The sequence below is a fragment of the Falco rusticolus genome, chromosome 13, assembly GCF_015220075.1.
Source record: "Falco rusticolus isolate bFalRus1 chromosome 13, bFalRus1.pri, whole genome shotgun sequence".
Lineage (NCBI taxonomy): Eukaryota > Metazoa > Chordata > Aves > Falconiformes > Falconidae > Falco > Falco rusticolus.
This window is the reverse complement of record NC_051199.1, coordinates 30,454,071-30,480,409: the sequence shown is the minus strand read 5'-3', so window position 1 is coordinate 30,480,409 and position 26,339 is coordinate 30,454,071. Positions and strand designations below refer to the sequence as shown.

Here is a 26,339-nt window from a genome sequence, read left to right as displayed (position 1 = left end):
CGGTCCGGGCAGCCCGCCGCGCAGGAGCCGCCGCTCTGTCAGAAGCGGGTACGCTACCGGCTCGGGAAGCCGCGTCGCGGGGGGCGCCCGCAGCGGGCAACGCGCCCCTAAGGCACCGGCCACGGCATTGCCCCGCTACAGACCGCTCCGCCCGGCCCGGCCCGCCTGCAGCAAACGGGACACCGCCGCGGCGACGGCGCCTCTAGCCACAGCGGTGCTGTCCCCCCGCTGAAGGCCGCACCCCTACCACGCTAAACAGAGCCCCGCCAAGACAAAAGGACAAGGTTCTGAATTACTGAAAACATGCGTAACTTCTCGTGAATCTTTTTTCTCTTTCAGGGTATAGTTCGTTTTGTTAAAAAGGAAGGCAGGTCATTTTTTGAAGGCTTTGTATTAGGACAGAATAGCGTTTGGAAAACGTGCATGGAAGAATGTTTTACCGTACTGGGTTACCAGACGGCAGCACTGGCCTTTCCTCAGGTCACGCTGTGCTCTTCCACGGGAAGGGCGGTCAGGAGCTCTTCCCAGCTATCCCACGTATCTAGACGGAATGCACCTGCCAATAGGCACGTTCCGGTGCCATTATATGTCCAATTTCTAAACTCATACATGACCACAGTTGCATCTACAGGAAATTTTTTGCAATTTTATGGCTGGGAAATGGGTATGGTACAAGTTTCTGCAAGGTCACTGGGGCCAGGGTTCTTACCATGAGTTTCTCATGAGAAGCTAACAACCTAAAATAGTCTGGTCTTGCTAAGTTTGTCCAGCATTTCCATTCCCCCTCCACCCCACCCTGCTTTAAACATTCACCCATGCTGCTGAGTGCTCTACTTAATGATGCTCAATAGATCTCAGGACCAAGACCTACTGCTATGGAAAGATCTGAAAATATACTATGGATTCATTCCCAACCATTTCCTTACTCAGCTCCAATGCTTTCCAGGAGCAAGTCCAATATTACAAGCACAGGTATCAGAGACTGACAAATGTAATACTTCAGCACGTGTTCTTTGAAGATTTTAGTGGAGAGCTTGACATTACTTCTTAAAATCATAAAGGAGAAAGCTGAGGTAATGATTGTGAATCAGTGTGAAGGGAATGTAATTTCTTAGTCATCCTCACAAATTCAAACAACTTCTGGCGGTGTACTAGGATTGCAGATTTTTGTTTCTAGTTTTTTGATTTCAAGCATGACCTTCCAGCAGATGTTCACCCCCAAAGCAGCAAAGTTTCTCATCAGCTCATCCAAATAATCTTATTTGTCAAGTCCTTCTATATATCTGACCTGTGCATTCTGCAGACAGTCCTTGTCATATTTTTTCCAAGCTACAACATAGATTTTTGTATTCTTCACTTGGTGCCTCTACCTGAACTTGGAAAAGTATTACTTAGAGAATCACAGAACAGTTTGGGTTGGCAAGGCCCTTAAAGCCCACCTAGCTCCAGCCCCCTGCCCCGGGCAGGGCCACCTCCCCCCAGCCCAGGTTGCCCAGAGCCCCGTCCAGCCTGGCCTTGAGCCCTGCCAGGGACGGGGCACCCACAGCTGCTCTGGGCAGCCTGGGCCAGCGCCTCCCACCCCCACAGCACAGAATTTCTTCCTAATATCGCATCTAAATCTACCCTCTACTTCACTCAGGCTAGGCTATTCACTGGTACTGCTGAACAATAATTAAAGAGTCTTTATTTCAGATTAAACCAGTTTCTGGTTGGTGTAACCAGAAGCTGAATCAAAGCAAAAAAAACCCCACCAAAACCAAACACCAACCCCAAACACCCTAAACCCCAAACAGTTCAGAAACTAACTGCCCTTCTCAGTTGCCAACTCACCCAGCTCTTCCAGATTTCAGTCATTCATCTGAATTCCTTCTGTCCTTTGCCAATTTTGACCCCTGCTCAGGACCTCTGCTCAGCTGATGATTTGATTTACCTTAGCAATTTTCAGTGTCCTGCCAACAGTTCCTCTCTTACCCAGCATCAGCCCCTAAAAGATTATATATTATATAACACTTTCCACCTGAGAAACACACAAGATCTTAAAATATTGCAACTCTGAAGTAAGAAAGAATATGACCTCCAATTACAGATGCGAATACCAAAGTGAGGAGAAACTTATGTATACTGCAGAATAAATTAACCAGTATGATAGTCCATGCTACTATAATTAGACCATTTCTAGGACTTGAACTAAAAAGTTTTAAGAGTGCAGACAGACCTGGGTGGTTTAGGTAAGCTTACATATAATGAGCACAGCAGTCCTCTCACTGCATTGGCAATTCTGATTTCAAGACATCCTTTCCCATTTTCCAAAGTGCATTTAACCCCTGCCATAGAATATATTACAATCTCCAGAAGAAAAACTGATTGTGTAACATAACTCCCTTCCTAGTAAGAATAAAATTTGGTTTTAGCACTTTTAACATGGTCTGTTTTTATGATTACTGTTCCTTGCTGTTATTAATGCATCATCTTTTACTCTCCATTTAGTTTCTCATTGCTGGTCTGAAGGATGCTTTATGGTGACAGATCATCTTTGAATTACAGTAAGACTCATGGATATTTGTATTTTGAAAGAGAACCAGGGAACTGTGTTTGGAAAGCCTATAGTAAATCACACATTTTCCTGCTGTCTTCGGTTCAGTGGCAAGTAAAGATAGATGTTCTAGAAGATACTCCCTTTAAAGCTACCATAAATAAAATGGAGGTTCAGAGTATTCTCCCTAGCAACTCTGCTCAGGCAGGTCTCAACCTCATCTCTCAACCTTTTACAGCCACAATCAAATGCAACCTACGTTGGCAGACCAGAGCCAGTATTTGAAAGTGAGTGGGACCTCTAATTAACTGACAAACTATCAAAATATGTTTTTACAAAGATCAATTCCTTCATGGCAATAACGGAGATCCTAATGGATGTAATCTTTGTATTTGTTTACCAAGATATACAAGGAATCTCTATGCAAGTACCAAAGTTTGGTGGATCACTATTAAGTTTTTTGCAGGAGACTGCCATCTTCTTCTACTCATATTTCAGATCAAGTGACTCCAAAACAAGAGATCAATTCTGTTGTCTCTTCTCTTGGCCAATAGTTTGGCTTTGCTGTTTAGGATTATACATCCTTCTGCCCTAGAAATTCCGAACACATATACATACCCTGGTAGAATTACATGTAGGCACTGTCTCCTATCAGCAGGCTAGTTGACCAATTAGCCTTACAAGAGTTAAAGCATTAGCTAAAATAATTTTGAGAAAGATACAAATTTTACTTGTGTACATTTCTAAAGAAGATATACATAATATAGTGAAAAACTCTGGAGGATTTTTTCCTCCAGAAAACAGTACAGAATTGAATCCTAAACAGGACAGTTTATCTTTTATTTTTAATCGTCTTCATACAAATGTATCTCCATTATGTTTGGAAAACTTTTTTAAGCCTGAAGTCAGAAAACCCCTGGTTTACCTTGAGGAAACGTGTGTATATGCATGTCCATATTTTAAGAACACAGTACAGTAACAGACTGTGAAATCCTAAACTAAAGCTGATCAGAACATAAGTTTAAAGTGAGAAAAAGGAATATAAATAGTACACTTGAAAAGTAAGTATAAAAATTATGGCAGAAGGTAAAAGAGATATAAATCAGGGGAGATAACATGCATAAAAAAGGGAGGAAAAATTCCCTGAACGTCTATATGTACAATAAGTGAACTACTCTAGCAATTTTGATAACAGGCTCAGAATGGCAGCTTGTTTCCTTCATGCCATAAGAGCATCAGCAGGATAGTACAGAGAAATAGAGTATACATGGCAAGGAAAAAGAATGAAGAAAAGTTGAAGACTGGAAATATAAAGTGAACCAACGAGTAATATGAAGATATTATCTACCTAACTGGCATGCGCAAATTTCTGGAAGGATTTGCTCAAAAGTAGGCTTTTGTACTCATGTACAATCCAGCTGCAGAGCTGTGATGCTCTCCACTGCCACAAAACTGGTGGGATCCATCTTTGTAAAGCATTTTCCTTTGCAGTCATCCTGTTCACTTGGGAATCCTATGGTATGCCACATAAAAAAGAAATACTGTTTGAGCATGTAAATGCCCTGTATTAGATATGACCATTTAAAAATAGCCCAAGCGTGAGTTCAGAAAATTGACAAAGTTGTCGAATACTTCTAACATTCCAGGAAGGAAAAACAGTATATGCAAGGGCTATCTCTTCTAACTTGTGTGAACGATGTTAGCTCCCCAGTTGGCCTCAAAATAATAACAGCAGATAGAGCTGCTAGAGAAAAATCCATACCTTCTAGCAATGCTGCCCACAACCTCACAATGAAACAGGGGAAAAAATTCCAGATAGTATCTCCCATTATTGAGACGAACTTTTCCATTCATCCTCTCCTGATAGAGAAGATTGGTGTCATAAACTAGAAAACATATTATGTTTTCAGGAGTTCCCTTCCTTTTTCCTCAGTCACTAGATCTCCCAGTACAGTGGTACTGCTATCACAGAAAAATGCAGAGCTGCAAACATCCAAACATTGACAGAAGCTGCCAAATGAATATAGAAGGTAAAAGTCCTGATTTACATGTAGTCAAGTATTACAGCAACGAGCAACTAATAAATTCATTAAGTATTCCTGCATATAGGGGGAAAATGATTAAAAATCACAGTGTTTTCTACATCCTTGCTTCCCAGTGAAACAAAATTGGCCTGAGAAATGCCTGTTCACTTACTAGTTAACTCCCCACCACACCAGCTTTGAAACTTAGCAGCCAGCTGGGCAAAGGCAACATGTTTCAAATACCAGTTAAGTTCCTTACCTGTTGTGAAGCTGGTCAAAGGATAAAAATTCACACTGTTTCCAAGTGGCTGGTCAGACAATCATAATTCTAGTCTACATGTGCTTTCTATGTGGATAGCAGATCCTATATCTTCCCCAGAGAAAGTGTTATGGTAAGCATGAAGGAAAAGAGTAATTAAAGGAAGACACACATTGGTGTAGAAGTAAACTTCAGAGAAAGGCTACATGATTTTTTTACATAAATATTGTTAAAAGCAAGGCATACCTCACATTGAAGGAAAAGGACTTTCGCTCACTATTTGCTTAAGTATGAGATACTATCAACCCCTGAAGGTTACTAAAGTGGTATATGGCATAATATAGCAAGTACATTCATTATCACAGAATTGTCGAATCATTTAGGTTGGAAAAGACCTTTAAGACCATCAAGTCCAATCGTTAACCCAGCACTGCCAAGCCCGCTGCTAACCCGTGTCCCTAAGGGCCATGTCTATACGTCTGTTAAATCCCTCCTGGGATGGTGACTCCACCACCTCCCTGGGTAGCCTGTTCCAATGCTTAGCAACCCTTTCGGTGAAGAAATCTTTCCTAATATCCAGGTTAAACCTCCCTTGGCAAAACATTAGGCCATTTCCTCCTGTCCTACCACTTGTCACCTGGGAAAAGAGACCGACCCTTACCCCACTACCTTCCTTTTCCCTCCTCCTCCCGTCCCGTTTACTTTTCATGCCTAGCTTACATTTCTCAAGTGTGTTTTTTTGTTTGATTTTGGTCCCTTTAAACACAGAGTTGGGCTAAAGTTAGCGAGAGGGGTAGACCCCTCCTTGCCTCCCAGACTGCCAGGACTCGACGCTCTGGTTGCAGTGTGCTGGGCTCCCGCCAGGGCCGCGGCGCGGGCGGGAGGTGGCTGCGGGGGCGAACGGCGGCAGAGCACACAGGCCGCGCCTCAGTAGGCTCCGTACTGAGGTGACGGCAGGGAGGTGGCGGCGGGGCGGGCCCGAGCTGACCCCAGTTACCTTCTTCCCCACGTACCCCGGCGGCGCCGCCCGCTCTGCCTTACGCTAACCCCGAGCTCGCAGACGACGGCAAACTTTGCCCAAGCCGCGTTTCCGCCGCACTCGATGGGCTGAGAGACCGCACCGCGCCGAGCGCCAGTATCGGAAAGCCGCGACAAAATACGCAGCTGCAGCCCAAACGTTCCCCAAGAACCCGCCGCCTGCTGAGGCTGCTGAGGCGGCCTAAGAGGCGGGGGAGGGGCCGGCCGGCCTCGCCCCGCCCCGCCCCGCCCCGCCCTGCCCCGCTCCGCCCCGCCCCGCCCCGCTCCGGCCCAGCCGCGGCGCGCGGCCCCTGGCAGCCGCAGCGGCAGCACCTCCCCGCACCCCGTAGGCGGGGCCGCTCGCCCGCGAAGCCCGCCCCACGTCACGCGTCGGCGGCTGAGTGGCAGCTCGGGCGAGCAATGGCCTGCCCCGGGCCGGAGTCTCTCTCCGTGCGGCGGCGGGGCGGGATTTCCGCCGCGGCCGCTGAGGGGACGGAGCGCGCTATGGAGTCGGCCTAGGCGCGGCCCTCGGCTACCCGCGCCGGGCCCTGTGCCGGGCCCGCAGGTGAGGGCCGCTGGGGCGGGGGCCGCTGGGGCGGTCGCGCGGTCGCCGGGACTCTTTGGGTTTCTTTCCAGCTGCCGGGCGCCGTGACTTCGTGGCGGTCAAGGAATTACTGGGCCTGTCGCTCAGTTGCGCAGCGCTTATTCGCCTCCACCCTTGGAGGGGCGAGGCGGCGCCGCCCGCCCGTGCGGCTCAGGCGGAGCTAGGGCCGGCCTCGACGCGGTCTACCTGCCTGCCTGCTTCCTTGCTCCGCGGGCCGTCGCTGGAGCCGGCGTCCAAGGTCTTCCTCGGAGGAAGGGAGGGGAGGACGGTGGGGCTCTCCCGCAGCATCGCTTCTAGGCTGGTGGAAGCTGAACCCTCGCTCTGGCATTTCACTGCGCTGCCCGGTGCGTGGTTTCTTTGAGGCTGGCTCTGCACTGATTATATCCCATACTGGTTATGGTTGGAAGATAATGAGTAGCACGGAGCCTGGCTTGCTGACAACCAAATTGCTACTAAAAAAAATGAAAAAAAAAAAAAAAAGAGAGGAGTAGTTCTCCCATCTTATCGGACCTGAATGATGAACTTTCTTTGTGCGCATTAGTTTTCAGTTCTGTGGATAGGTCTTGGGTGGAGATTCGGGTCAGCGATGATATGATGACATCAGACTGCAAAAAGCTGAAACATGGGGGCTTTGGGGGATACGTTTGAAAACTATTGATATTATCTGTGTAACTTTCGTTCATTCTGTGCTTGTGGAATGTTGGAAGATACAGCCTAATCTACCAGAATATTTATAATGTTGTCACCAAGTTTGTGGCAGGACAGAGTTTATGTTTATATGATTTTTTTTTTTGTGATTGCTGTAAGTACTGCAATTCTATTTGGCACTAAAATGGAATTTAAATTTCTTTAATACATTCAGTTTTTTTCACCAATGTGAGGGGAAGGAGCTGTTTTCTTGAGACTGTTGAAGTATGAGCGTAAGCATGTGGATGAGGAATTGCTTTGTGTTGTCTTCCAGTATGAAATATGTTTAAAGCTAATTGAGATATTTACATAGACTTTGTGGAGCTTGGTTTGTGGCTAGTTGCCAGAAGCTCTGAATGTTCGTATCTGTGTCCCAAGCCGTGTAATTTCTTCATGACAACTGTCTTAAGCGTGCTCCCAAGGCTTGTTCATTTTGGCAAGTGTGAAATGGGTTAGTTATCTTTCATAGGATCCAGAGGCTGTATCCAGAAGAATGTTTTCTACTGAAGTTGCCTCTTCTAGTCTGGGAGTCAGTGTATTGGTGTTAAAAAACCCCACTGTGTTTCATAACCCCTGATTATTAATGCAAACAATACTCTTAATGTATTAAGAGGTAAGCAAGGTGTTCTTAGTGTCTAATACAGCAGATAGATGCATCTATTGTGTTTTGTCAGTTCTGTATGGAGCTTATTTAGTCATCCTTATTTTTGAGTGAGAAAGGATATTTTTCTTTGAAAGTGTACTTGGCAACATATTTTCTGTTGTACATACAATGATAGTACTGCTGCCTTATTTTCAAGGGCAATACCTTGTCTGATGCATCCCAAATTAGTGCATTTACTTCACAGTTGCCTTGTTGCTTATGGCTATGCTGTGATCCAGCATGCCCCACACTTTTCCTTCCTCAGTTCTGAAGTGGTGATCCTGTTCAGTCCTGTGACAGAGGGATGTAGGTCCACAGGCTTAGTTTGTTTTGTGAGTTCTAGTGGGAACTGAAAAAAAAAACCACCCCAAAAAACAAACAACTTTCAAACCATCCAAAGGAGAAATGTGTCTGTTCACACTGGAAAACTAGGTGTAAGGTACTGAAGATCAATGGAGAGTCAAGTTTAACTTTTTTGTGTGGTTTACAGTATAGTCTTTAATTACATACATCTGAATTTCTGTGTGCTCTTAAGCTGCCTTGTTCAATTGACAGTGTTGTCCACAAATGAGCCATGGAATTTCAGAAATTGTAAGGCTTTTTTTGCTTACATTTGAGGCAATAGTTCTGGGGTCCAGAAGAATCCGTATATATGTAAATCCTTGACAGGGAAGACTGCGTCGTGTTTGCAAGTGCATACGTGTTGGTTCAAGGACAACTTTAATTGTGCTATTTTCTAACCTTGCTCAATCCTATTTTAATTCTTTCTCTGTGTTGTACGTGCTGAATTTATCGTGTTGGTTAAAACAATGCGATAGTTTCAAAGATATTGCTGCTTCTGTCATAGTAAAAGTGATTGTGTTATTTGAACGATTGTTCTTTATCCTTCCAGTTTCACTGATATCCTCTTTGTTAGGGCAGGCTGATGAGAGAAACTGGTGAATCTTAATTTAGAGATAAAACCCCCATGAATTTCATAATTCTTTACAGGTTCCTTTGACTGTAACTTACGTTCTGCTAACCAGTTGGAAGTTTCACAAAGCATCATATGTCTTAATGACTAAGTCAGAATCATGAGAACTGTTCTTGAAAGTTTCAGCTGTTTCCTCCCATTAGTAATAACAATTTTTAATTATCTTCACGTTTGCATCAGTTTAAATCAATTCTAACTCTCCAGTATTTAATTAAAGTTGAGGACATCAGATCATGGGACAATGCTTTCTGCTTAAAAAACCCATGAAGGATGGGACAGGAAGACAGGAATTCTTAGGTGTGTCTTGATCCTGAAAGAGAGCATAGTAGTTTTGGCTGTGATTTCTTGATGTAAGTCTGCGAGGTTACAATTCTCAGGATGAAATACATATGGTCAAATGAAAACAAATCCACATGGAACCATTTAAATGAGAAGCCTCAGCTTGGAGGTTTTCATACGTAGTCATACAAACAACTTGGGTTACCTAATTGAGTTTAATTGTTTATGAAGTATTTCTGATTCCTTCAATAGAAGAAATTAGAGGAGATCCAGATATTCTGATAATATTATTAAGCACGTGCTATCTACTTATAAAACTTGTCCCTAAATTACTTTAACTATTACAGCAATATTGGATCCAGTGTATTTGCTTTTGTTTTAAGTTACCACTATTTTAATTTTACGTTATTTCAGGTAATTTCTTACTGTGAGACGAGAAGAATCACTAAAGATAGATAGTTGTCTGTGGACGAAGCAATTCTTTCACATTCGGCGATGGCAGTGATTAGAGTTCATGCTGGATATGGCACTTAATTGTTGCTTGTTTTGTAGCCTGAAGTAGGAGGTGTAGTGGGTCACATGGTTTTTGTTGAATGTGTTGGCATTCTGATTGTTGGATTTTTTTAGCTTGGTCACGTTTAGGTGTGAGTTTTCATGAGGGGAATACGGTAATTCGTACTTCTGTGTCCTTAAGAGATTGCCTGCACATAATCATGTTATAGCTAAGCCTGAGGGGAACCTGCAGTTCCTCTGTAGATGTCTAATCATTGTCTGTCTTAAGACTGGATTATGACTGTAGCAACAGTACAACAAGAAATTGTCAGACATGACCTGTCAGTGGAGAACAGGTCCCAATCTTTGGCATTAGGTTGTGGTTATGCAGTGGAAGGTATTTAGAAGTGAGAACACAGGGGGAGGCTCCTCCTGGCTGCTGCTTATTAATAGTGACTGCCACCATTCTCCTGGAGTATTCCTAATGCCAGATGTTTTCTGGGAATTAATGATGATCAGACTGTGCGCTCCCCTCTTACTACATCCCAAGTTAGAAAGTGAAAGTATGTTGTGGGAGGAGGCTCAGTTAGGGTAATTCTCCATTACTATTCCTTGTTCTAGAGGGATTTTGGTGTTAAGATGGTCCTCTTAACAGAAAAACAAAAAGTTATTTGTTTAAGCACTAAAATGTATTACCTCACTCAGTTTTCTTTGCAATAAACTTCCTGTGTGAAGAGTTCTCTGTCATTCTTTTTTAAGACCGTGTCCAGCAGGTGAGGAGTCCCTCATCTAGGTGGCTCATAATGCAGAATCCCACTGACTCTTCCCCCTCACAGCTTGTGTGCTTGTAGCTGTTCCACTGAACTTGGGTAGTACATTCAGACTGTAAGAGCATGGCACACAGAAATGAACTATGGCTGTTACCTCCAAAGTTCTGTAGATGGAAGTGCAGCTATTAAATGGTCTAGGTTATTACATAGTTAAAATGTGTTCTTTTAAAATGCAAGTTTAGAAAATGTCTCCAATGTCAGTATGCTTATAAAGGCTCATAATATGCTCGTATAGATTAAGTGTATTTTTGTGACTCGTGCACAGAATTGTAGAACATGTTATACTAGCACTTTAAAATTGTACATTGATGCTGACTTCTGTTTTAATAAAACTGACAGAATATGACATTTGAGGAAAAGAAAGAGAAAGGGTTAAGTCAGTGAAGAGGTAGAGAAAACAGATGCTGGTTTGAATAGGGGGGGGAGGGGGGAGCCTGGGGTGGAGAGAGGCATTTTGTGTGTTTTGGATCACACAAGGCAGAAGCCTCTACATGTAGGTTATGAGAGATGGGGGAGAAGATAAATGGGCATCTGGCCAGGATTCTTGCCTAGTTCCACATCTTTCCTCTCTGGAAGTCTCTATCCCTTTGTCAGCGAACTATTCCTCCAGTTCAGATTGCATTTCTCAACGATGCAGATTAAGGCTGTCAACTCCCTACATTACTGAAAGCTGTGGAAAGTATACCTTACAGGAATTTAAATCCCTTTAAAAACATCAGGAAATTTCTAAGGGGTGCAAAAAGTATTAAAAGGTACCGTTTATGTGGAAGTTCAGGGACTCAGAAGTGAGGAAATACTACTTTTGTGGCTACTTGTGCAACTTCAGTTTATCCATTTGTCCTTTTGTGTAGAAATGGCTATATGGTTTAATAAATCACTTTCTCATTTTTCCCCTACTGAACCTTGCTTCATTCAGTGTGTGTGGCGTGCACTGAAAGGTGTCACTTGTGTGGAAGGCTGAAACTTATTCCTCTCCCTCGCCCAACCTCAGATTTTGGATTCTTGATTTTGCCGTTTAGCTACTAGAATTTTTACTGTCATACTAGTGTGTATTAATGTAGTTACCTCTTGTTTGTATAAGAAGCTGAAAGACCTGCACTGGATTTAATGTCCATGGTATTGAGCATTTTAAGCTAAAGCTTCGCAGAGACACCACTTACTACTACATTAAATGTGCTATTTAGCAAATGTGGCAGATTTGTACCATGTTGTTTGTGTGTTTGTGGATTGTGAGAGCATAAATTGGAGGGTCCTGTGATAAATATGGAGGAAGATGGTTCTTTACAGACATCCAGTAAATTCTGTAATTCTAAGGAACAGCCTTTTTCAGTCATAGAAATGATATTTCAACCTGCATCATGTTTGTTGTCAAGACTGGGACTCTTACTGGTGCCAGAAAAATAATTATTTGGAAAAGGCAAGTGGAAAGTAATCTGTAACCAGTTTCAAAGAATACTAGAGTTTCTAAATGAGCGGTGCTGTGGATCGTTATCTTGAGTGCTAGCTTTTGCCTTTGCTGGAAAGAATTAAAATGTTCAAAATTTAAATGTTTTATCATTTGTTGGGCCAAATTTTGAGGTTTCAAGATATGTATAATTGTAAATTGGTTAACTTCTGATATGAGAGATTACAGAATGAAGTCTGTTACCATTGTAGTCAGTGCATGTGTTAAATTTGAGAGGAAGTTCAAAGTTCTGTTCATGCAGGGGTTTTTTTGTGTTTTTTTTCTTTGGTTGGGGTTTTATGTTGTTGTTGGTTTGGTGTGGTTGTTGGGGTTGTTTTGGGGTTAACATGGTACTCTGACTTCAGTAAGGGTGCAGGTATCATTGCTCATACAAGGAGGGCATTCAGGCCCTTAATTTTTGTTTTTAAAACATTTAAAAAAAATCTTTGTGTGGCAAAGATAAAATGTTTGGTTTGCTTCCTCCGAAGCAGACTCCTCACTTTTTTTTTTTTTTTTTTTCCACATTTTCCTTAATGATAAATCGGCGGTTTCAAACAGTTGCCGTTAGGAAACGTGCTCCCCTATTTCCAGGGAATTTATTACCAGAGCAGAATTAACTTCCTTTTAATGTCATGAACTTGTGAAATGTATGCAAGCATACTTTACACAGTACTTGTGTTGTTTTTTTTAAAGGTCTCAGAAATGCACACACTTCACAGGAGACTAAATCTGCTGTCCAGACCATGAGTCACATTCAGGTTCAAGCACTTGTGATTTTCACTGAAGTTGATAGAACTACTTTGAGTTTGTTACCTGGGGGTATCATGCTGGTTTTGCAAGCGTATACTGGGAATAAATGTTTTTAGTAGAATTACTCTAGGCACACGAGTTATTTTGCTGATTTGGATATATGTTAAAAAAGCGTTGATTACGAACATCTAAGGATGTTTAATATCATGTGAATGTTCATTCCTTTATCTGCTTGCAATGCTGTGTGTTGCCTAAAGTTTTTGAAGTGCTACTATCATAATTTTATGCATATATTCCCTTGGAGATTATGTGCTCTTAGAAACAGGGACTTCTATGTCTGAAGTAATTGTGTGGATTAAAGAGTACTTGTTTCTCAAAAGTAAACATACAATAACAATTTGCATGCTTCTTTAGAAGAAAAGTTTTAATTGATTAGTTGAGCCCAGTGGAATTACAGAGGAAAATATCTAGTATATGCCTTGACCCCCTACTTTTTTGTTGTTGCAGGTATTAAATAAAGTATGCTGTTATCAATAGGAATGCTGATGTTGTCTGCTACTCAGATATACACTATTTTGACTGTTCAGTTGTTTGCTTTCCTGAATCTTTTACCTGTGGAGGCAGATATTTTAGCAGTAAGTATATTTTTCTACATAGATGAAATCTCTGTAAAACTTAATCTTCTTTTAAACTTCTATTAATGAATCAGTACAGTAAATGTTATAGCAGGTTGCTTGGAATGGAATTGCCTTAATAGTTTAAAAAAACAAATTGTAAATTTTCAAATGAGCTTACAGGTGACGTGTGCTCAGATATCATGACAGTGAAAGCACTGAATTCCCTTAGTCATTTAAAAAGTTCTACTCTGACCATATATCCTATGGCATGTTATAACCTCCTTAAAAAAAATTCCATGATCATTTGGCTTAGACAGCAATTTAAATTTTGGTGATGGGTGCCGTTTTGTAGGGTAAGTGTATTTAAGTAAAGTAAAATAATCTTCTGTGGCTAGTATAGTTTATGTACATGCTGGAGGCCTTGTCAGTGAAGTTTTTTTATATGTTACACCTAGATATATTTTTTAATAGCTGTTAGGAATAATATTTTTGGGTGTGTCGAATTTGAAATGATAAGGCTAATAAACAGTATAATCAATATAGGGTCAGTGGTAAAAGTTGCTGCTGGGCTATTTATTACTGATTTTATATTTTATGTAGCCTTATGGAGGAAGTTATATGCGTCTGTAGTACAGAGCTTAAGCCATTGAAATAATTAAACTTAAGTATTGTAGTCTCTATAGTTTCTGCTAGTTACATTGATATCCAGGGGAGTTGTTAATACCATATTAATTATAGGGGCACACAGTGAAAACCCCCTGAAGCTAAATGTTGAAACAAAAATACTTAAAAGTTTGTGGTAATGTGGGTTGATGAATACAGAATTATGTTATTTGGATCTTTGGGTTGTTACTATTATATTACTTTTTTGTAGATAAAAAATTTAAGAAACAATGCAGATAATTGCTTTGTTATGGAACTGACATCACCATTGTATTGTGAAATTTTAAACTGCCTTTCTACTGTAAACCAGATTTTCCCTCCTCCCTTTCATCTCCCATCAAGCTTGTGCTTCCTTTTTTCATAAAAAACCCCTAATTTTCATTCTTGCTAATTCCTGTCTTAGAAAAGATATTTTAAAACCCCCACAAAACAAAAACCCTCCCCAGCCTCAAAAAAAGGGGAAAAAAATAGGCATTTTTGAAGTTTAATTTCTTCTATTTAAGCTTCTCTGTGTGGTATTCTACAGTGATTTCTATCTAAATATTAATTGTCATTTATTCTTGCATATTGGGAAGTTACAGATCTAGTCTAAGAATATTTTTGAAGCAGGAAATAAGAGATGAACTTATTATACTGTGCTGTGGAATGCTTAAGAGATACTCGGAAGAGGGAATGTTTGCACACTGTGTCACATGGAATTGAAGGCATGCAGATCGCGTATAATCTTGAGAGATTTCATGGTTTAATTGCCTGTTGGGGGAGCAAAATTCCAACCAAAGTTTTGAATTTGCCAATGAAAGAAATTCTTTTCTGTAGTTCTTTGTTATTGTTATGCTTCTGTGTTCTCATGTAGTTGCAGCCTCCAATGAAGGATTATGTTTGTATAAAGTGCTGTTACGTGTATACGAAGCATCACTGGTTATTTTTTAAATCCGAGATAAAAATGAATAGGTTTGTATCTGAATCCTCGGTTAAGTTGGAGCTTCCTAAGTGATTCAAGTGAAACCTTACTGCAGCACAAGCTCAGGAAGGATGTTTTGAAGAAGGTAGATGAGTGAATAGTGAGGATGGAGGAAGGCAGCAGACTGGTGCAGAGCTGTGTTTTGTGATGGTAGGATGGATGGCCAGGAGGAGGGGCTGTATGGAGCAGATTGATTACACAGAACAGAAATGCTTACTTGAAACCTAGCTCCATTCCTGCTTCTGCCTTCAATTTTATTAAAGTTTGTGGGGAGGAAGCACCTTCAAAAGAGTTAAATCATGGTAGTGTTTTTCTTTGAGCTATAGTTTGAGTTCCCCTGTCTGAGTCTGGCTGTTAGACATCTTGTCCCTCTGAAATAAACATGCTCTTTACTTGACTGTTCGGTATGACAACTGGATGATACAATGAATAGACGAATATTTCTGAGTCACTAAACTATTTGATAAAACTTATCAACTGATGTGCATTCCAGTCAGTTACTGTATATTTCACAACTTTTGCAGGAAAATAACTTCTTGTACTTTTAATGACAAAAATTTTAGCACACATAAAATTAGCACTTTTTTGTATGGATTCTGCATTGGTTAGGCATATCACAGAGCTACAAAAGATGAAAAAGAAAAGGGAAAGCAAAGCTTCCACAGATATGAAGTCTTTACAGTGCTCCTCTGTTTTGAAAGGAAAGCTTATTGTTGGTATAAAACAAAACTGTAGAGATAGTTTACAGCTGCTAACCTGTATAGGTAGCAGGGAATTGAGAAGGGATAATAGATGGAGGCTATTCTTTGCCTACAGCAACCCACCTGTTAAAAGCTGTTCTTCCCTGTGCGCAAGTGAGTTCAAAGTGAAAAAACTGAAAAGAACACCACCATCAAAAAAACCCCCACCTGCTCATCACAGTTTTGGTTTTTTTGGGTGATTTGTAGTTTTTCTTCTGCAAATATGACTGTATTTGAGTTGTAGGCAGTAAAAAGAAAGATTTAATATACAGATGATTTAGCAGAAGATCTGTAACTTTTTTGTTTCAACAACTGGATAAGCATGTTACCGTGTGGGTGGAAGACAAATGGAAGAAGCAATCTTGTGGTTTTATTGACATGGTCACAAGAGGTCCTATGTCTGCTATATTTTTTTAAGATTAAAATATTTGCAGTGGTGTTTATTTCTTGTTTTCAATTTCTCTCATTGCAAACCTGAATTTTCTTTAAAATTTATTTCTCTTAGTATAATCTTGAAAATGGAACCCAGACCTTTGATGATCTACCTGCTAGATTTGGCTACAGGCTGCCAGCAGAAGGCTTGAAGGTAAAAAAAAAATTAAAATCTGATCTATACCCTAAAAAAATATATATGTGTATATATATTAGGACTGTACCTGCTGAACACTTCTTCTGTAAGCTAAAAAGGAAAAGTTAAATGAATATAGTACTGAGGAAAAAATAAATATTGAACTGATGAACCTACTGCTCAAGCAGAACAAATGTTTGATATGAACCATTGCCTGTGAAGGGGAGATTCCTCTCCTAAAGACAAGAATTTTGGTAACCTGACCTTTTGTATGTAAGAGGGAATTTGTTGAACATTTTTAATAACTAACTAAACAATGGCTGAATGATGGGAATCTAAGAAAGTAAGTTTGGTAGACCATTGTTTTCTCCAAAGTTGGTGGTGATATGATATGATGTCAGTTACCTTACACTGGAGCTGGTGGATGCCAGATTGAATTATTTGTCTTATTTAAAAAAAAAAAAACAAAACTTGGAGGACTTACTGTCTCTGTAGGTTTATGTATTGGTGAGCCCCTTCACGCTGTAAAATGCAGAAGGGCAAGAGGGATTATATTGCTTGCATGTGGCCCATATTAAGAGTGCTGTGTAAAGGAATTGTAGCTTGTTTTCTTGGGGAAAGTACAAGAAGTATTGTCAGTTTGCTTCCGTCCTTGCATTTCTTTAGTAACTGAATGGAAATGTGCAGGGAATGTGGGTCTACCTTAGCTCCCACAGGCAGTGCCACAAAGCTGGTGGCTGTATAGCAGGGTATTGACCATGTGCCCTCTCTTTAGAGTTTCCTTTCAAGTGCAGCCTGCAACGGTTAGTAGATGAGAAGTTCCCCATTCTCCCTGTGCTCCTCTGAGGCCTGTGTTGCACTATTTTTTTGTACTCTGTTTCATTTATGTGGGCAAAATGCAGGTAGTACGTATACACGTTTTAGTTAGTTACCAGTTACAGTGTCTTCACTCCAAATAAAATCATACTGGGATAGGAATGCCATGATGTGACTTGCAAACTTGTCATAGGACTAATAGCAAAAGGCACTAGTAAGTGATTATATATAGAATTAGCAGAAAAAGTACATCTGACTTAAATTTTTTGAAATTTTGTTAATCCAGTTTTCTTTGATACATAACTAAAAAGAATGTAAATATTATACCATATTCAACTGTAAAATGCAGCTAGCATTAAGAGAAGACAGAAGTAAGATTTTGCAAATGTTGATGGAACTGGAAAGAGAAAAGTCATGTTGATGTATTATGCAAAGTGATTAACGTGCAAAAAAATATCAAAGATGGCTGTAACCTGGGGAATACATATGGGGCTTTATCAGTATTTTGCACTAGATGAGAAATTCTGAAGACCCAATGTCTTCTGAAATACAGTAACAAGACAGTTTTGTACACTGGGATAATTCCTTTTCCGTGTGCCTGGTGTGATTGATACACTTGGAATGCAGTAAGATGTGTAGAATGACTGAATGAAATTGATAGAAGGGAAATGACATTAAAGGTGAAATGGGAAAGAACTATGGGAAAGTTAAACAACTGCAGCTTCCATAGGCAATGATGAGAAGGCATTGTCTATCTACTTTTTCTGAACTTCTGCTAAGGTAGTAGCTGTCTGTGTTCTTGTGGCAGTAGTCAGTAACTGGTGTAAAGACAAACTCACTTTTATCTGTGTAAAATAAGAAGAGGTTGAAAATAAATTATTTAAAAATTTTTATATGGTGACGTTAACACTGTAAACCAGTGTCATAGTCCTGCTGCTTAGAAAAGTATTTAAAAGCTAGATGAATATCCAGTTCAGTTACAGTCTTCCCATCCTCTGAGGTAAGTTTTTTTGCTGAGATATGTAGCTGGTGCTTGTTGTCAACTGCTGGGTGAATTCCAAAACAAGGGGCACACACTGTGTTTTTGTTGATGTAAGATGCCTATGCAATGACACGAACCATTCCCTTTCTCTAGGATTACATTCTTGTAGTCAGTGGTAGTAAGTTTGTTTCAGATAAAACATTTTTTTCCGTTCCTCTCATGTAGTTGAAGCGCTCATCTGCAAGAAAGACAATTTAGTTTAGCTGTCCAAATAGTGCACTATTTGTGTGAAGTTCAGGTTTCGTTACTTTTTTTTTATTGTGGAAGTGGCTACATGAGTCAGTCTCGTGGCAGTGAATTGGTTGACTGTCACTTTAAACAGTGTTTGAGTAAGTGTTTATGACTGAGATATGTATGTTTTTATTTTGTATGGAAGTCCAAGCTGTAAATATATTTAGGCAGACCACCTTCCAGGTGCTTGTGAAGGGGACTGATATCGCTTACGCACCTATGGAGACTGTGAATAGCACATGAGGTCAGAAAGCTGCTTTCCTATTCATCCTGTCTGTAACCTGTATGGCTCCAAAATCTGGCTTTGCAGCATCGTTGATGTTACAGTGTTTGTCAGTGAACAATATGCAAAAAATGAAGCTGATGTGAAGGTACAAGGTTGGATTACTTTTTGATTGCGTGGTGTTCTTTTAATCTCCAAGGGGAATAAATTGCTGTAAAAATTCCTGTAAGTCAAAGAATTCCTCTGCAAATGAAACCTCAAGAAGTCTTCATTTTCATGCCCAGTGGGTTTTATCATGGGGAGAAGTGGTGGTAGAGCTGTATAGTTGTTTACAAACTATATTGAGAAACAGAGGGCGATTAAGTGATTTGCCCAAGTAGTGAGCCAATTTAATACATCAAAAATAGATATAAGGAGCTTTGATTCTAACCTTTTTAACTGTTAGACAGCTCTGTGTCTTAACTAAGGTAGATGCCATTACCTATGTAGAAATAATGAGTTTTAGTCCTGATATAATACTAAAACTTTTTTCTTTGCATTAAAATTTTGATTATTTATAGAAAATGGTATGATATTGGTTGCAGTAGGATGAAAATGGTTTACTTTTTCAATGCTTATGATTAAGGTTAATTAATATGCAAGCTGTAAAACACAGTTTTGTCAGATTCTATGGTAACTGGTGCCAAAATATAAATTTAGGTGTTTGCTTTCTTTTTTTTTTAATTTTACTTTTTTGATGGCTGGTGTGCTCTAGGCATAAAGTAATCAGTTGTTTGTGCCTGTGTTCTTAGAATAATAGCTCCTCAATTAAAGGTGTTTAAGAACATATGGCAGCATTAAGAAAAACCCAGTCTAGTCATAGTTAGCCTTTGGCTTCCTATGTATGTATTAACTGTAGCATGGTGGTGTGTGATTTGTGTACAAGTTCTCTGTAGAATGTAGCTGTTTCCAGGCATATCAATTGAATGCTTTGTGTGAAACTACCTAACATAAGTAGCATTTGCTATATGAATAAGGGGAACCTTAGGGACCTAAATTTGACTGTCAGTAAATGAGTATAATTTTCAGTCGATATTGCTTTTAATTGTTAGACTGTGTAGTATTGTGCCTGTCACCACAAACTTCGCAAGGAACAGATTGCTGGTGTAGCTTCTCTGCCAAAAGGGGTATTATCATTACAAAAATCTATTCTCAAACCAAAATTACTTCTCTCTGTAGGTTAAACTTTATGAATAATATGTATTTATGGATAAAATATAAGATTATATATAAAAAGTACATGTAAACTGGCAGTTTATATATGTGAACTGTATATATATAAACTTAGATACATTATATATGTTTAGGCTGACAGTTCTGATGTATGTTTATATGTAATTATTATTAATACACAGGTGGTGACATCTCTATACCTAAAGCTGTCAGTGAAAACAGATTTTAAAGGTCTCAATGTATCTAGGACTGTAGCACTAATTCCTTGATCCCACAGTAATGCAGCTTCTCATGATCTTTATTTGCATAAAACAAATTACTTCCTATTTTCTAGCAATGTGCCACTCTTTATCTGTATGGTAATTTGCTCGATATTTAAAAATGATTTAAACACATGTGACTCTTGCAGGAATAATCTTGTATCAAATGATGCTCCCATTGCATTAGTGTCCAAAAGCCTGTGTCACACTGTGACTTTATTGCACAAACACCTTACAGAGGAAGTAGTTTTTCTGAAGAGGTGTATTTCAAATGAAGGGTAGACATAACTCTTTAAGTGTACAGCCTGGATTTTTCTGTATCTTGGTAATCAAGGTCTGTTGTGAAGAGACTGACAGAAGGGAATCTAATTAATACCAATCTAATTATTAACTAACTAAAAATATTAATCAAGTTAATAAAGAAGCTCCTTCTCAGGTGATGTAGAGGTTTGATCAAAAAACCAAGCATATTCTAGTAAAGGAAAAGGGAAGGTCTATTCTTTTTGAGCTAGAACGAATAGTATTGTGCAGTATGCATGATACTGTTCTGGCATTTGTCTTGGGTAGATTCCATATCAGCAGTGTTTACAGAGCATTTACAGTAGCAGGGAAGAAGTTTCAAGGGAGTAGTCAACCCTGGACTCACAACATTGCTGAGAAGGACTAGTGTCAGTGCATTCGAACTTCAGATGATGTAATTGGAAAAAAATTATATTTTCTTTTCTTATTCTTTACAGGCATAAAGATTATGATGAATCAAAATAAATAGCCAGGGACGTAGCTGAAATCTTGCTATGATATAGGACTGAGTTGATAAGAATTTGTTTACCTATTGTATGAAAACATGCAGTTTTCTTTCCTTGCACTTGTCGGCCAACCCTTTTGTTAAAACAAAGAGAAATGAAGCTCCTGTTTCTGTTCCTGTTTTCTAGGGATTCCTAATAAATTCAAAACCAGAGAATGCATGTGAGCCTATAGCCCCACCTCCACTGAAAGACAACTCATCCAGTGCTTTTATTGTGTTAATTCGAAGGCTTGAGTGCAACTTCGATATCAAGGTAAGATTTATTTTTTTATTATTATTTCCCCCTTTCTGTTTCAAGGCCTTAAAGAATTTACTGGTGCTTCAGAAAAGTATCTGTTGCTAACAGCAGGATAGCTGCTGATGGGAAGGGAAGGGAGAATTTTACTGTCTACAGGCAGATAAAGCAGTATTGTAGTGTGATTTGGTTTAAAATTACCTGACATGACAAATAAGGATGACAGATGTGTAGTTTTGTAATAGAAAGCATTCAGTAGCAATATCAACTTTTCCTGCCAGTTAAGACTCTTCGCTGCCAAGAGTCAGAGGAGATTAGGGAGTGGGAATAACAAAGCACCCAAAATCTGCAAGCCAGTTTCCTGATTGGTTTTTCTTTTTAATATCTGGATCATTTTCTTGTGGCTCACACTGAGACCCTGTGAACAATAGTAGTGTCGCAGCTGGTTGACGGGGAGAGGAGACAGTGCACTGCCAGGTAGAAACAGGAACAAGTAGCAGGATGGAACTGTGTTTAAATGGGTACAATAGCTAGATATTGTATTATGAAGTTTTTATATTATAAAAAATTTGACCAGCAGCCACAGTGGAGTATTCCCTGTGTTGTTTCTAAAATGCAAATGGGAATTATTTGTGTTTGGTTAGGGTTTATGCTTTTCTTGAAAATTAGCCTAATACATGGGACAGCTAAGGATGTCTTAAGGAAGATGGGGCTTTTCCATTTGTTGTTGACTTTAATGAACTGAAAGGAGATCCAACAGTTTTTGCTGCTGTGTGGTATGTTCAGTTACATGGTATTGCGGTTAAACGTGTAAATTCTACCCAGACTGTAGATTCCAGCTGCAGATGCAGACTCTGATAATGTAATCTGTCTTTGAATCAAACTCGGGAGTTCCAATATTTTGTACTGTGAAACCTGTCACCGTGTGTGTATATAGCTTAGTGGGAAAAGGAAGGGCAAGTGACTATTTGTCTTTTTCATGTCCCCATTGCCTGTATAATTTTCATGTCCCCTACACTGATGGGACAGTATTACTGCTGAAGACACTGTTAAAAGAACAGGCCAGAATTTTTCTAGTGGAATGCATTTTAAATCAAAAATACAGCACATGCTTGTTTGCTGAAAACAACTTGTTTTATTGAAGAAGTTGGCATTATGACCAGGCCTTCAGCTTTTTTACTTTGGTGCTAAACCAGAAGAATGACATCTCCGTTGTTGCCACAGGAATTCTGAGAAGCTTTGGAAAGCTGCTTAGCTATAAGGCAAGAGTCAAATGAGGGGAAGACATGCAGAATTGCTTTTCCACATAGCTGTCAACTTAGTAAATGTGAACACTTAAACTTTACACATCTTGAGTTGCCACACACTGACAGCAACTCAGAGTTTTCCTTGTGGAAAATTGAAGATTTATACATTACCGTTGAGTGTATTGGTCAGTTCTTTAAGGACTAAATCACGCTAGCTCTGTAAGAATTTTTTTGTTCTATTTTATATTTCAAGTAGTATCCATGGAACAGTAGATTCCCACAGATTTCTTTTATTAGACAAAGAGCGAGGCAGAAAGTGGACCAGAAGTTCCTAGGCAGGCATGGGTATCTATGTACTTGCTGGCCTGTGAATTTATATTATGTTGTTAATACTATTGCAATATTGCATTATATAATTTCATACATACTACAGCATTTTGTCCTGAAGTTTCTGCCAGGAAGTGGCATGTGCACTGAGATGTGAGTTGTATTGCATATCGGCTACTTCACTGACAGGATGCACAGTCTTTAACAGAAACTGTTTCCTCTTCCCTTACATCTCTCTATCACCATCTAGTGATTTCTTACAGGAAGAACTATGTCACAGTAGGAGAAGGGTAAAGGCTGGAAGCAAGTGGAAGCGGTTCAGAGCCTTTTGGAATGTGTCTCTTCACTTAATACAACTGATTTTTACTGCTGTTTCTGTTGATGACTGGTGCGGGAAGGGACTTGTCAGGAGTGGGCAGTGCTTTGCTTTCCACCCCTGCACAATTACAAAACCTCTTTCTCAAGCCTGCATTTAGGGTCTGGTTATCAGTGAGTCTGAAATGTGTTACTGGAATCATGTAGGAAGCATCACATATTTTCTGACTATATAAAAGGTTTGGCAAAATAAGCATAATGTAAAATTGTGCTACATGTGGAAAAACTTACTAGAACGATCTGAGATTATATGTGATTTGAGTAAACAATACCTTACTTTATTAATATATTAAATTGCCTCTTTAATGTATTAATTTATTAAACTGCCTCTTTAAGCACAAAAGCTAGCAAATGCATCATTAAACGTGGTATCTTTCTATGTATGCACGATGGATGTTTTATCTCATGATGTAATACTGGCCAAACTCCCAACCATGCATTTATGTTTATATCTATAACTGATTATTTTTTTTAATACTGGGGTTTCTCAAGGTGTCTGCATTTTCCAATAACATTGTTCTGCTGTTTGTAATACAGTTTTTAGGAATATGGGTGGACAATCTAGATAGATGGCACTCTGAGGCATGTAACCGTTGAGTGAAGAGTTGATTGTCATTTTCTTGTAGTGGAAGGTTACTATGCAGTAAGAAATTAATTCCTGAAGCTGTACCATCCTGCTTAGATGTGCATCAAAACTGAAGCACTAACCCATTTTTACATGCAATTAGTGGTTTTGTCTTTGGGGCCCTGGGTAGGAGGGGAGAAGTAAGTTACAACTTGACAAAATAATTGAACAGACAATTGCTGATGCTTTTTGCAGCTCCCTCCTGGTAGCTGGTGCAGGAGGTGTCTGGCTGTGATTGTTTTAATAGCACTTCTTGATCCAGTAACCCTCTGTCAGCTGAACATCTTATAGGCATGTTTACATACAGTTTTACACAAAGACCATCACTTTATAATCCAATAATTAAACCAAGGACCTATGTTACAAGTAGGTAGCAAAAGTGTGTAGGGAACTAAAACATTTCCTTAAGTAATATAAATTATTTACTACCCTGAAGGACATATTTCAGTGTATAACGGACAGTTAATAAATGTCTATCAGAACATGATAAAGAAATGAGCAAACAAAAAATTTGTACTACATAGAAACCATCACTAACCACCATAGCACATTCGTGTGCATATGAAGATTAAGAACCTGTGATAACCAGGCAGCTTTAAGGGTCAGGTCAATGAACTTTTGTATTCCTTTCTTCAGTTTCAATGCTTGGTGATCTGTGATGTGTGTCATTGACTCCATTACTGCCATTCTGTGTCACAAGCTCAGATACATAGATGTTCAGTGCTTTTAAATCCTTTCCTTGTCTTCAGACCTTTTATTAAAAATTCTCATGCCCTTTTTTTTTTTGCCTATTTTTGCTGTTGTGCAGCATGCAAAAAGGCTGTGTATTTCAAGTTTGACCTGGAGAACCTTTTTTTAGAATAATCAGTGGATGTTCTCCATCTCTACAGCTCATGTTCCTCATTATTGTGTGTCTCTTGAGAAGAGACGTATATTTTCCCCTATCTTAACTATGAGGGTGGAGGTCTTGATAAAGAGCAGCAGAATTTTCCCCTGGGTTTTTCAGATCTGGTGATGACAGTCTGCTGTAAAAGAGGTGGTGGTGATTTCTTGGCGAATTAGTGCAGGAGCAGACCAGGTTCTGTAAGGTTGGTCTGTATGTATGTATGTGGTGCTGGATTTGGTATTTGTTGACTGATTAATAAAGCTGTTGTGTTGTTGCAATATCAGAACGCTGTAGCTGTTCTCCAGTTTCAAAGGTATTTAAAGCTGTGATCTTTTGTTCAGTTGTGCTTAATGATTGGTTGTTTGCCTGTTACATAAGTATGTACTTGCATTACAGTGGCCTGGAATAAATACATGCATCTAAGTGGAAATTAAAGCTATTGCTGTGTCCCATACTGTCTCAGTTCAGAGCAAGTCTCTCCAGCTATAGCAAAGTTTTTATTGCATAGTTTTAAACAGGAGGTAAATACAGGATGAAACAGAAACGTTCATCAAGGTTATCTAGTGCTTTTTGCATCTTGTGGAGTTTTTATACTGTCATGAAGGCATTATAGAAGTAATATCTAAAATGAATAGTTGTAACTTAGTTATGTTTTCATTAGTGAATCACTGCAGCAGATGCCATTTACATGGACCTTAGTCTTGGCTTGTATTGTCAAAAAGGCAATATATATCAAACGTAACTGTACACAATGCATTTATAGTTTTGTACCCATATTTATAATTTTGTACTTCCATGAGAAAGCTTCTGAATACTTGGGCTGTCAAGTAAGATATTTACCCATCTCTAAAGGTACAGAAAAGATAACTGCTCATGTAACTTCATGATTTATCAAGTGGTAATTTCTAGTTTACCAAAGTAAGTTAGTGCCTTTTAATTATGATTATATATTATTCTTACCTACCCATAGAAAGTTTTAAATCCTGTTTTTAATATCTGTAAAAACTGTTGGCAGATAATATTAAGCAATTTTCCTGGAAAAATAGTGTTGGATGAGTGTAAGAATAATTATGAGATTTCATTTTGAGAGGTGACACTTGTTTTGTAAGTGAAAATGATGATGTGCTAATATTTATAACTTCCTGAAAGTGTACCTTGTCTTAGAGAGGTTAGACAGCTTACTGTATTTTGAAGTAGTACTCTTTCTAATAAGTATTTTGTATGGCTTACAGGTTTTAAATGCACAGAGAGCTGGATACAAGGCAGCGATAGTTCACAATGTTGATTCTGATGACCTCATAAGCATGGGATCCAACGACAGTAAGTACAGGTATCACTTCTTCTCTCCTGTTTGAAAATCATTTCACCCACTAGAGTTTACAGTGTTAAAATCAGTATAAAGTATTATGGTGAACTCTCACTTTAAAAAAACAGAATACCAACAGAACAAAAAATACAACCAAAATCCCCAGCCCCCAAAGAACACTGCCACACCCCCTCCAGAAAAAAACAGAAATCCTTCTGCTTTTAACATTTTTAAATGGAACACGTGTGTATAAAACCATGTATACTTGTGTATTGTTTGTGGTATTAAATTTGTAAATTCTCTGAGTGTTTCTTTTGTTTTTCCTTTAACTTCTAGTTGAACTGTTTTGGGTTAAATGGTTACATTTATGAAATAGATTTAAAGGGCTGATGTGTTGTCAATTAAAAGCAGAAAAGTAAAAAGCTACCCTTTTGGAAGGAAATCAAACTTTAAAATATGACTTTTTAGTGTTTGTTAGTCCATTTTGTTGTTGTACTATTGTGTACATTTTTCTGTTCCTTTGGACAAGTGGATTCTAATTTCATATGAATACATATTACATGTACATATCTTCAGTTTTTCAGTTGGAAAAAGAATGTTGAGACACCAGTGTGCCATTTACTGATTACTCTGATGCTAGCTTTTCCAATTTTAACCCTTCATGG

At 39.3% G+C, this 26,339-nt stretch overlaps 1 protein-coding gene across 4 annotated transcripts in view; it reads left to right on the top strand.

Annotated features, from left to right (window-relative positions):
- Window positions 1-6,271: 6,271 nt before the first annotated feature.
- RNF13 (ring finger protein 13) overlaps window positions 6,272-26,339 on the top strand; it is a 44,713-nt gene continuing 24,645 nt past the window's right edge. For 2 of the 4 annotated variants that reach the window (XM_037406284.1, XM_037406285.1), the window contains exons 1-5: window positions 6,272-6,398; window positions 13,043-13,170; window positions 16,022-16,102; window positions 20,801-20,926; window positions 25,601-25,688. In XM_037406284.1, coding sequence (XP_037262181.1) covers window positions 13,057-13,170; window positions 16,022-16,102; window positions 20,801-20,926; window positions 25,601-25,688 — 409 coding nt within the window. In that variant the 5' untranslated portion in view covers window positions 6,272-6,398; window positions 13,043-13,056. The remainder of the gene's footprint in view (window positions 6,399-13,042; window positions 13,171-16,021; window positions 16,103-20,800; window positions 20,927-25,600; window positions 25,689-26,339) is intronic. The other 2 variants (XM_037406283.1, XM_037406282.1) reach the window with 1 other exon arrangement.